The sequence below is a fragment of the Xyrauchen texanus genome, chromosome 14 (genome assembly GCF_025860055.1).
Source record: "Xyrauchen texanus isolate HMW12.3.18 chromosome 14, RBS_HiC_50CHRs, whole genome shotgun sequence".
Taxonomy (NCBI): domain Eukaryota; kingdom Metazoa; phylum Chordata; class Actinopteri; order Cypriniformes; family Catostomidae; genus Xyrauchen; species Xyrauchen texanus.
This window is the reverse complement of record NC_068289.1, coordinates 6,938,883-6,951,452: the sequence shown is the minus strand read 5'-3', so window position 1 is coordinate 6,951,452 and position 12,570 is coordinate 6,938,883. Positions and strand designations below refer to the sequence as shown.

At 36.9% G+C, this 12,570-nt stretch overlaps 1 protein-coding gene across 2 annotated transcripts in view; it reads left to right on the top strand.

Moving 5' to 3' along the window:
• The window catches only part of thsd7ba (thrombospondin, type I, domain containing 7Ba), a 281,967-nt gene that overhangs the window by 244,145 nt on the left and 25,252 nt on the right, over positions 1 to 12,570 (top strand). For both annotated transcript variants that reach the window (XM_052142989.1, XM_052142987.1), the window contains 3 exons: positions 9,103 to 9,236; positions 9,347 to 9,500; positions 12,012 to 12,153. In XM_052142989.1, the coding sequence (XP_051998949.1) occupies positions 9,103 to 9,236; positions 9,347 to 9,500; positions 12,012 to 12,153 (430 nt within the window). The remainder of the gene's footprint in view (positions 1 to 9,102; positions 9,237 to 9,346; positions 9,501 to 12,011; positions 12,154 to 12,570) is intronic.

Sequence of the window (12,570 nt, the reverse complement as noted above, 5' to 3'; positions counted from 1 at the left end):
TCAACAGAAATCGAGACTCATCAGACCAGGCAACATTTTTCCAGTCTACAACTGTCCAATTTTGGTGAGCTCTTGAAATTGTAGCCTCTTTTTCCTATTTGTAGTGGAGATGAGTGGTACCCGGTGGGGTCTTCTGCTGTTGTAGCCCATCCGCCTCAAGGTTGTGCGTGTTGTGGCTTCACAAATGCTTTGCTGCATACCTCGGTTGTAACGAGTGGTTATTTCAGGCAAAGTTGCTCTTCTATCAGCTTGAATCAGTCGGCCCATTCTCTTCTGACCTCTAGCATCAACAAGGCATTTTCGCCCACAGGACTGCCGCATACTGGATGTTTTTCCCTTTTCACACCATTCTTTGTAAACCCTAGAAATGGTTGTGCTTGAAAATCCCTGTAACTGAGCAGATTGTGAAATACTCAGACCGGCCCGTCTGGCACCAACAACCATGCCACGCTCAAAATTGCTTAAATCACCTTTCTTTCCCATTCTGACATTCAGTTTGGAGTTCAGGAGATTGTCTTGACCAGGAACACACCCCTAAATGCATTGAAGCAACTGCCATGTGATTGGTTGATGAGATAATTGCATTAATGAGAAATTGAACAGTTGTTCCTAATAATCCTTTAGGTGAGTGTATGTATATATATATATATATATATATATATATATATATATGTAGCTTTCCCAGTAACAAGATATGGCGACCCTAAGTGAAATCTTACTTAGAGGCCCCACCGTGTATTTTAAGGGGAGGGCCCCCTATAACTGACTAATTGAGCCATAGCAGCTGCCTGAGCCTTACTCCCAGCTTTAGTAGTTTTAGCAAAATTTTAAAAAATAAGTGACCTTGCCCTGGTGGCTTGGCGGCCCTAAACGTATGCTTATGCCACTTAAAGCTAGAAAGGGCCCTGATTGACCTGGAAGTTTCCCAGCCGAGTTAATAATCAAACTCACTCTCCTAAATAGCACATTCAGTCTAATCTGTTGGTTTGGATAGTTCATGTAAATTTACTAATACATTTTTTTTTAATTGAAGTGATTAAAGATTCAAGTCCCTGTGCATAGGTCTCTGCATGGCATTTTAAGTTGCTTTTTTTTGCAGCGAAATACTTTGTTCAATTATTTTGTTCATCGCTGTTTTCAGTTCAGTTATATAAATTAGTATGCATTTTAGTTTTTTATGTTTATTTAATTTAAATGTATCTGTTAAAGGTTAATGTGTTTACTGTCACCCAATTGATCTAATTAATTGAAAACCCCTTTTTTTGCTAGAAAAATATTATTTAGATTACATTTTAAATTATACCAAAGGATAGGATACATTTAAAGATACTGCCCCATCATATCATTTCATTTCATTTCATTTCTGCATTTGGCAGACGCTTTTATCCAAAGCGACTTATAGTGCCCTTATTACAGGGACAATCCCCCCGGAGCAACCTGGAGTTAAGTGCCTTGCTCAAGGACACAATGGTGGTGGCTGTGGGGTTCGAACCAGTGACCTTCTGATTAACAGCCCTGTGCTTTACCCACTACGCCACCACCACTATGCCCCATCAATTAGCTTTAATGCAGCTAGCTAGTCGAAAAATAGTTGCTTAACTGTAGTTGAACTACATCAAAGGAATAGTCCTGGTTTATTACAAGTTAAGCTCAATCAGCAGCATTTGTGGCATAATATTGATTGCCATAAAAATGTATTTCGACTAATCCATCCTTTCTTTAAAAAATCTAAAACATTGGTTCCAGTGAGGCACTTACAATGGAAGTGAATGGGGCCAATTTTTAAATGTTAAAATACACGCTGTTCCAAAAGTATAGCCACAAGACATAAACAATATGTGTGTAAATATGATTTTAGTGTGAGAAAATCACTTAATAACTTTTTCTGTGTAAAGTTATAGCCAATTTTTCAACTTCGTTGCCATGACAATGTAATGTCAACGAATCCTAAAGCCTAAAATGACTGTAAAATTACGATTTTAACAGTTTTACAGCTCAAATAATGCATGAGTTTTAACAGAAGATTGAATGTAACCTAAGTGCTTTTATAAAAATGTTATAAAATTTTATATTTAATTTTCTGTCTTTAAACCCGCCAAAAATTGGCCACATTCATTTTCATTGACCCCATTCACTTGCATTGTAATTGCCTCAATGTAACATTGATTTTTGCTTTTTTAAATAAAAGGAGGGATGAGTCGAGATACATTTTTGTGGTAATCAACATTATGCCACAAATGCTGTCGATTGAGCTTAACTTGTATTGAACCCAGAATATTTCTTTAAATAAGCTTACCACGCTACAGTTTCAAAGCAGCTTCTGATGAGTTGGTGGATATGCCCTTCTTAATCACACAATCAGCTGTAATTTGCATATTGGTCGGATGGTCCCTGGTGGTGAGGAGCTCAATTTGCTCTTGGAGTCTCTTCGGCTTTGTGATAGTCCTCCTGCAGTCCAGATGGCCCATTGCATTTAGCAGTGTTACAAAGGTTAGACATTGCTTTATCAACTAATTAGAATAACTGAATGAGAACTGTGTGATAATAAACTGTAAATAATTAATGCACACTTGTCATCCAGTAGCCATGAAATCCCATCAGTGGAAAAAAGGTCAGCAGTGCTTTGGAATCTAACTGAGTATGAAATGAAAGCTCTCTTTATTAGAATGAATAGCTGGTTAGTGTTTGAATCTGATATTAATCAAGTGCTAATATAGTGGTATGAGTCTCAGTTCAGCTGACAAATATTATGAAATTAGTGTGTGTGTGTTGACTTTAAGATCATAGAATTACTAGTAAATTCTGCACCTATTCTACACAACACTCAACTCATTTAGGCCTAATAACCAGCACACTTTTGAATAATGGATGGGGCTACAGTTGAAAAAGAGCTAAAATGGTGGTTGTGAATAATCCACCACACTAAAATTGTCCCTATCTACATAGAGCCAAAAGGAATAATTCTGTCATTATGGACCCTTATGTTGTTCCAAACAACATAATGGTCCATATGTTAAGTCTTACTTATATTTTATATTATACTTTATATCCAACCTCTACAATACCAATATACAAATAAAACGGACTTGACTTGAAAATGAGAAATTTTTCTTTTCTCATAAAATTAAAACACACAGCAGGGGTCAGCAAAATTTTTAACTTGTGCCATTTTAATTTTCCTTGTTAATCACTATGCCGACACCCCCACCACCCCCTATCTATATGTATGTATGTATGTACAGTACAGTACAGTAAGTATGTATGCATCATGTACTTGTAAGTATTTTTGTATGTATTTACATTTTAGAAAGTGGTAACCTTTAACCACTTGTTACCTTAAATACAGTAACTATTTCTATTTGTTCTAACCCTTAGAATTAGTTGTGTTGGTTTAACCTTATGTATTCAGGTTTAATCAGTGATTTATCATATATTTATTATTTTAAACATAATATATATTATTTTATTTCAATCAAACCACTTAATTTAGATGCTACCACGTGAAGCATATTTTTAGGTTAACATTTTCAGTCCACTTTTGCTTCTTTTGCACTTGTCTAATTTAATAAAATTGTTTTCCATTACAAATTATATAACCAGCTTAAAAGTTGGAGTGAACATTTTGTGCAAAACCGTTTGATCCATGGTACTCATTATTATTTATGATTGTTCCAATCTTGTATGTTTCAATGGAAGCAAGAAAACATTAACTATTCTACAAAAGAACTAGTTAAAGTCACAGAATTGCTTATTTGATTAGTGACCTATAAATATGTCTTATTCATTTTATGTCATGAAATTTAATAAATCCTGAAACTGTTTATTTCCAGGTTTTATTAGATTTTGAATCAGGCTCAGACTTTTTAACACCGCTATGTGTGTTTTTCTTTGCTGTCATCCCCTAAACCGCACAGCTCAACAAAACCACGAAAAGCAGGCATATTTCCATGCATGATTCACCGAGAGTGAAGCACTTACTGAATTGATCTGCATCTAGCAAATGATGACAGAATTCCTTTTTTTTTTTTTTTTTTTTTGAGTGAACTATTCCTTTTACAAAAGTATTCCTGCATCATCCCATTGATATTTTCTAATATCTAATATCCTCGCAGCTGTCATTTACATTACATACAAGACTCCCAGGATGTCCCAAGACATTGGAGCAAGAGTATGCTAGGTTGTTACATTAGTGTGTCACTACCTATTTTTTGTCCCAAAGGTACTTCCTAAAATAATTTTTTTTTATTATGGCCTCATGCTTTTGTCTAGTGTCAGCGTTTCAATATCAGAGCATCATCTAAAGTGCATTAGAAGCTATCACAGAGAAAATATTTATCTCCCTGCGTTTCGATGTGCCCCTACTGTTTTGTCTGTCTTCCAGAGGCCAGGAGACAGTAATGGCCCAATCTGTTTAAAGTTTGAGTCAGGCTGTGACACTTAAATAGATTTATAGGGTCGAGAGTTGCCTGCTAGGCTTACCACCCTACCATTTCTGCTTCTCATGTAAAGCTGCTCTCACTTCAAGGAGGTCTGTGTGTGGGTGTACATGTGTGTGTGGGTGTGCAATGTGCATATATTACATGTTCTCTGTATGACCTGAATATTTGCATTGCGCTGTAAGAACATTGCTTCGATCTACCATGTTATGAGACAGTTACGTCTCCTGGAACATAGTATTTTGTAGTTGAGTAATTTGATATCCACTCAGCTTAACATTTTGAAAAAAATATTGCATTAGCTTACTACCTTCAGTTTAATTAAAAAATGAAATACTTTGTTTATCTTCTATGTAGAATGTCAGAATCTATACTTATATTAAAATGTAATGCTAAATGTATAATAACATGTGTAACTCTGTTATTCTATATTCTTCTTTATAGTTGTCCCACACAGCATTTGGAAACTTAAACACACTTAAAAATGTTTGAATATCATTGCATTAGATCACAAATTCTCAAACCAATTTCCATCTGCAAAGAAAAAAAGCGTTTATGTAATACTTTGTTTGAAATGCTTGCTTTTGCTATCATTCTTTGAAATTAACGCCTAACTTGGTTTGTTATTTGGTTATCTATTATAATGGTATTCATACATTAAGTGTGGCTTAAGTGCCTAAATAATGTAGGGGAGACTGGGGCTAGTTGTCACACTTTTATCTCAAGTGAACATTACAAATGTTTTGGCAAATGAATATTAAAATTAATACATTTTATATATTTATGACTGTGGCAGGGCGGAGGGCGGGGCCGGGTCGTGATCCTACACACCCGGTCCTGTATTAGGCTAATTAAGCCACCGTGAGGGATAAAGGTTGACTGCAGAGGATCGTGCGGGAGAGAGAGATCGTTTACACACATGACGGACATGTCCGTAAACGATCTCTCTCTCTCCCGCACGATCCCCTGCACTTGACCTTTATCCCTCACGGAGGCATAATTAGCCTAATACGGGACCGGGTGTGTAGGATCACGACACGGCACTGCCCTCCGCCCTGCCACAATGACATTTAAAACACATGTGTTAATAAAAATAAAAATGTGACAGCATGCCCAACCTTACTTTCATGAAAACAACTTTGTCCTAAGAACACATGTAAACCTTTCTATAAAAAAGTGTTATTATATAGTTGACCCTCGTCTAAATGTATGCCTGTGTGAGTTGTTTACATTTGCTTGTTTATACTGTATAACAAACATATGATGAGGAGGGTAGAATTCACAAATATAGTTCTAATTTAAGAGAGTTTTGAACTACTTATTTGAAACCAACATACAAAACCTCTGCTAGAGAAAACACACAATTGCGCAATTGGTCTTTTGGCTCCAAATCTTCTCGTTATTAAGATACAGCCCTTGTGACAACTAGCCCCTGTCTCCCTATATGTTCAGTCCTTTTTGGATTCATCGTTAATTACATTATCTAGTTCATACTTCCTCCTGTTCATACCTTATTTTCTGTACTTTTGCTTGTTTATTTAGATCAGTTAATTTGATTTTAATTCTGTCTTCATCTTCATTCATCAAATAAATATAATCACCTATATATACACAGACACACATGCACTTCTGCACGTTATAATCTGCTAAAGAGAGAGTTTAGTCAAAACAGCTAGAGGCTACTGCAAAGGAAAGGTTAAAGCACAAAACTAATATATATATCATTTCTCTTCTCTTTCTTTTGCTTGTCATGCACTGCTAATGCGGACATCTTCAAAGGCTCAGGTCAGTGGCTCATTCTGTGTTTCTCCCTGTGCATCTGTTAACCTCACTGGCCCCGTCGGCCTCTGTGGACCTAGCCCACCTTTGAATGAGAAGAGATAGTTTATTTTGATCATGGGGGTGACTGAGATTTGAATTAGTATGAAGTACATTTTCATGTCACCTCTGGCCCTAAGACTGACATTTGAGAAGGAGCAGGGGACTTCATTAGCCAGCCCAGAGTAACTACATCCTCTGAGAGGTTATAGGAACTGACTTGCTGTGAGCAGAATAACAGGTTTATTTTTCGTAAAATATTAGAGCTAGAAAGTGAAAGTTACTGTGAAGGAAAGATTTTTATATATTTTGTATTTAAGGGATTATTTGAACTTATTTGAATCTGCAATAACGAGCACCTTCTTTGCATTGTAAATGTCGTGCAGTAGGTTGGATTTTTATTGTCGCCATATACATAGCAAAATGGTCAGGTGTGCTATGAAACTGACTCTGCCTATTAAATGCTTTTAAATAAAATTGATTTGTGCTGTTCATGTGTATTGCTACAGTATATTAATGGGTTTACCTTAACGGGGCAATTCCATTTCCTGATATGCTAATGTTTATAGAGTTTGATATTCATCTATGTTAATGAAATTGTTCATTTAAAGTGCTTCAGTAGATTTAATGGCCATTCCATTCAACATTCTTTCACTCATTTCTCACATCTTCAGCAACATCTTAACAATCGTTTGATTATTTTAATTGGAAATTCAATGACACTCATTAGAGGAGAGGAGAGGAGAGGAGAGAGGCATGTGGGGGCTTTTAGCAGCTGTAAGGTCAGATGAAATGTTTAGAGAGAGTGTGTTAAGCCCTGTAAGATATATTAAAGTTCACTCTTACAAGTTTTTCAAGTTAGTTAGATTGATTGTCTAGTATTTCATAAATGCAATTTATGTTTGGCTTCTTTACTCATTTTTGAATGAAATCAGCTCTACTGAAATTTAAAAAAAATACTCTACATTGGTCTGTTTTGGCATAAAATCATCCAAAGAGCTGTAGGACATAAAAAAAAAATGCTTGTATATTATTGCCAGTTGTATCAAAATGAAGGAATAGAATTAGCCCACATCTACACTAATACTGATTTTCATTTTTAAGTAATTTGTTTTTTCATAGAACGGTATGCAAAAATGTTTCCTACTCCCTGAAATATATTAATGAAATAAATGTCGTGAGATATCTCAATGATCTCTGTGACAACACTAGACTCTTTAAACAGCAGACAAAAATGTGCCCGCAGGCCGCGGCCTCTGATGCTTTCTGCCTGATCATTATTTGGCACAGTTGCAGTAAATTATTGAGGCTTAATGCCATTTTTATGCCATGTTGTTCTTAACAGTTTTCAGTTGAGGGTGCTATTTTGCTGCTGTTTTTGACAATCGATTTTGCTCGGTGTCGGTCTCAATAAAGCTAATTTGGTATCTTCTTAGGAGTGCAAGGTTTTGGAAAGAGGAGGCGTGGCTAATCCAACAGCTCAATTTAAACTCGCATCACCGATAACATTATGAATGATTTTGCTAAGTTTACGCCACGCATCCACACTTTCCTCCACTACAAACAGAGACTTCTTGTCGAAAACGATCTGTAATACCGAATATTTTGGAAAATAATAAAGTAAAAAAAATATATATATATTAGCGTGGATGTAGCCTTAGTTAGAGTAAGGACTTTTCCCCTCTAATACATTTTCTGTTGAAAACGCATTGATTTTGCTATGATTATGCCTCTCATCCACATTAGAACTAAGTGTATCCGTTCCTATGACAACACTTCATAACGCCAAAAAGTATTTATCACTACATTAGTTCATTTATTCACCTCTATATATTGTTGCAAAATTTTTAAGAACAAAAGAAATACAACTTGTAATTTCGAGCTCTGCAAAAACGTGAACGTTTTTTTTACAAGTCAAAATCTCGTAATTACGGTAATTCCAACATGACGTGAATGCACCATTTTACTTACTGTACAACACAAATGTGTTTTCGTTGAAAACTCCTTTTTCGGTTTCCCTAACGTCATTGTTTTCCAAAATATGCAAAACTAGAGAGTTTTTTTTTTAAGTCTCCATTTTCAGTTTCCCAGGACCTGAGCAGCTCAGAGTATAACGTTGAGTTACCATCTCGTAATTACAGTAATTTCGACACAACGTAAACGCAGTGTATGTAAAATACTACAGTATTTTAGTAAATAAAATAAGTTGTAGTAAAATTACTTTAAATGGACATCACTGACCTCTCATTTCATATTAACGTCATATTAGCTTTGCGTCATGCCTAGAAACACCCCTTAATCCTGGTAAAATCCCTGTAGCTTTTAATAGTTTATTACTGCTTTTTTAATTTGATGCAAATGGAAATGATGTGATGTGGGTGAAATAAGTACAGTCCGATCAATAAAAAGACATATTGTTGTGTACATAGGTGCTGATCGTTTAGCAGACAATGCATTGAAATACATGTCTGCTCAACTTCCCAGGGGACAAAAAAACTATACCTCTGTCCCTCACAGACTTGTTTGTGTCAATTTCAATATGGCGTCTACTCTATGGTCTTATAAATAAAGAAATAAAAAAAAGGATTCAAAAGATATATTTAATATTTTTATATATTTCTAAATATTTTATATATCTTTAAATATACTGTATAATCTATCTTAAATATATTTTTAAATATATTTCTAAAAGATTTTTTAAATGAAACCTTTAAATAAACTTGTCTGGTTCACATTAACCACTCTGATGCTTGAAATAAATCATGCACAATTGATGATATTTATTTTAATTTAGTGCATTTAGTTTTATTATAAATATTTCATTATAGCTGTGTCTGTGTGTGTATAGGTGTATGAGGCTGTGCCCTGCTACATTGAGTGTGGTCAGTATAAGTGGGTAACAGACCCCTGGTCAGTCTGCACCATCAACACAGTGGACGAACTGCCAGCCTGTGGTGAGGGCGTACAAAGCCGCAAGATCCGGTATGCAAGGACACGTTATTATAGAATAACCCCATCACAGATGCTTTTTTTAGGGGGCATGACCTGCTCTCATCTGCCACCCTCAGTCTGTTTCTCTGTCTGTGTGACAGGTGTGTGAGGCGTGGCGGTGGGGAGAATGTGAGCAGTGTGAATGAGACCCTCTGTGACCAGGACGAAATTCCTCCCCAAGCTCAGACCTGCTTCCTGCCGTGCCCTAATGACTGTGTGATGTCCCAGTGGAGTCAATGGAGCACCTGTCCGATGGTAAGGCATTCAGTTAATCTTATGCTATATCCTGCAGGCACAATCTAAAAATTCAGCAGTAGAGTTTAGTCAAGTTTGTGTCGTATACTGTAGCTTTGAAGGCTTCTGTTTGCTAGTGTAATCCTAAAAGTTGACAAAATGATCTTTCAGCAGATTCACACATTTAAAACGTGCTGTACAATCTTTCCAATTGTACAATGGACCTAAATATTGATTAGTCATCTTGCTCCATGAAGAATTTTGTTCAATCAATCAAAAAGCTCTCTAGAATTAGAATCCGCCTAATATCACCTGCAACCAACTAACAAGTAGCAAATCATAGCTGTGACATAAATGATGTTGAATGGCTATTTAAAAAAAGAGATGAGCCCTTAGAGATGTCCCGTCCAAACTTCTGCCTTCAATAGGAAATACAACAACACAGGAAAGAATATTTTATGGGCTCTTTAACAGAGCCTTCTTTAGTCAACCAGCTTTATCAGATAAAGTTTGCTGATAAACAGCATTCATCTACTGGTTGACCAGCAACAATAGCGACAAACCTGCATAAACCTGCCTGGAAATGCATGCTGGTGCAAGCTCTTGTTTTAGCAACATTGCTATGTTGACATGATCTTTATCTTTTGCTTTTGTAGGTGATAAATATGCAGTCTTGTTTATGAGCCATTAAAAATATGCCTCATATATTAATTTCTGCTGGCATGAATGAAAAACAGAAACAATTTACTGTAGGCCTATTTTTGCAAGTTTCTTTCTCAGCCTTGGCCATGACATCAGAGAGTGTTGAGGTGTTTTTCACCCATTTGAATTTCACATTAACGCTGCCTCACAATTCAAATCTTGATACAGTTCTCAGGAGTTCCCGAGGCAAAATTTCAAACTGTGAATACGAAGACAACTTGAATCGGTATGCAGATGAACCTCTAGTAGTAATGAAGCGTTTGTTATTCTAATTAAAGTTGTGCAGAAAAAACCTACCCTAGATACAATTTGCCATCGGGCAAAAACAGCTCCTCAGTTCAATGTCAGCTAATCAGAAACAAACTGGGTGAGTTTTCCTGGCTCGACCCAACCTGCTCATGACTGCCAACCCATTTCACTATAATTTGGCCTCTACACTAATCACATTAGATTGCAATTCTACCTTGCTCGGTCTCAGTTCCAAGGAATGTTTGTTGTCTTTGCTTTGTCAAAGTGCTCAGCCAGCTCGGCACATATGTCAAACACTAGTGTTCAGTGATTGAGCTTGGTTAAATTTTCTCAGTTATACATAATTATCAAATGTTCCCAAAAAACCTGGGTGCCCAGACATGTGGCATTAGCTGAATAGAGCTCCTGCTAATGATCTGCCTTCCCAAAACTGAAGTACATGGATGTGGCCAGCTAGCCGTTTAAAGGGTCTCATTAGTGTCTGACAGTGATGGAGATGCAGATTAGTTGCTGCCTGCAGCTGAACAGCTTCTAACTGTGCACTTAGCTCTGCAAGACCGAGTGGCTGTCTGACTGCTGTGTTTTTTAAAGACCATGTGAAATCGCTTCATTAGCACAGTTTTTTTATCTTATGTTGATGTGTATAGGAGAAATTGGGTCATACTGTTTTCAAGGGCTAATCCCTTTAATTTTAAACAGCCAGTAGACAGTAGGGACACCATAGGCGATAAAACTCAAATATCTAGGAAAAGTCAAGAAAGTAGGGCCCTGGAATTTGATCGAGTGCAAAGATAATTTTTTTCTTAAAGCAAATGCTCGGCTCTTCTATTGTTAACCTACTTGGTAAAGGGGGAAGGGACATTCTCATTCCGGAGAGCCTTTGATTGGACACAAATCTTTGTAGTCCAATATGAGTCATCAATTTTTTGGACTGTTTTCCCAGCAGAGAAAACTGTAAATCTGCTAAAAGTAACTTTTGTAAACATTTAGGAGTACACTAGCATATAGATAAAAATGTGAAACAGCACAATATTGCTACCAATTTGTATGTTTTTAATTTTATCCCCTTTTCTCCCAATTTGGATTGCCCAATTCCCAGTACTTGGTATGTCCTCGTGGTGGCATGGTTACTCACCTCAATCCGGGTGGTGGAGGACAAGTCCCAGTTGATTCACTTCTGAGACTGTCAGTCCGCACATCTTATCACGTGGCTCATTGTGCACAACACCGCGGAGACTCCCAGCATGTGGAGGCTCATGCTACTCTCCGCGAACAATGCACAACTTACTACGTGCCTCATTGAGAGCGAGAACCCCTAATGCGACCACGAGGAGGTTATCCCATGTTACTCTACCCTCCCTAGAAACCGGGCCTATTTGGTTGCTTAGGAGACTTGGCTGGAGTCACTCAGCACGCCCTGGATTTGAACTCGCGACTCGGGTGGTAGTCAGCGTCAATACTCTCTGAGCTACCCAGGCCCTCACTAAGACCTTTTTAGAAATGTATCACAAAGAGTGTCTACAAATAGACATGCTTCACGTAAACCACCATCAACATTTTCTTATCTCTATTTATTTGTAGCCATGTGACGAAAGCACAGTGAGGATGAGGACAAGACACATGCTGCGCCCCCCGGTGGCCGACAGAGTGTGTCCAGAGAGTAACCAGTCAGAGTCTTGCGTTGTCAACAGCACTTGCTTCAATTATCACTACAATGCCTCCAGTGGGTCTCTCTCATTCTGCTTGACACAACACTGCATATACAATAACATACTGTATAAAATAAGCATAACATAACATAAACTAATGACTTCTAGATCCATATCTACAGTATATTTATCTATATATTTTTTCTTCTTTCAACTTGTGAAAGAAGGAACAGCAAAGCCAGGGGAAATGGAAAAAATAAGCAGAAAAACATTTTATGACATTCTGTAAAAATAAATAATGAAACGTTGACAGGAAAGCCCCCTGTCATATTATTCTCCCCCTTTAGGATAGCACGTAAATAATTTAAAAATACACTAAAACTGCTTGTTTTTATATTGTTTTGAGCTTGTACCTTTGGACTCTTTCCAAACAATTTACGCATTTATATTCGAGACATTTTATAAAAATAGAATTTCTATCATTTTCTGGA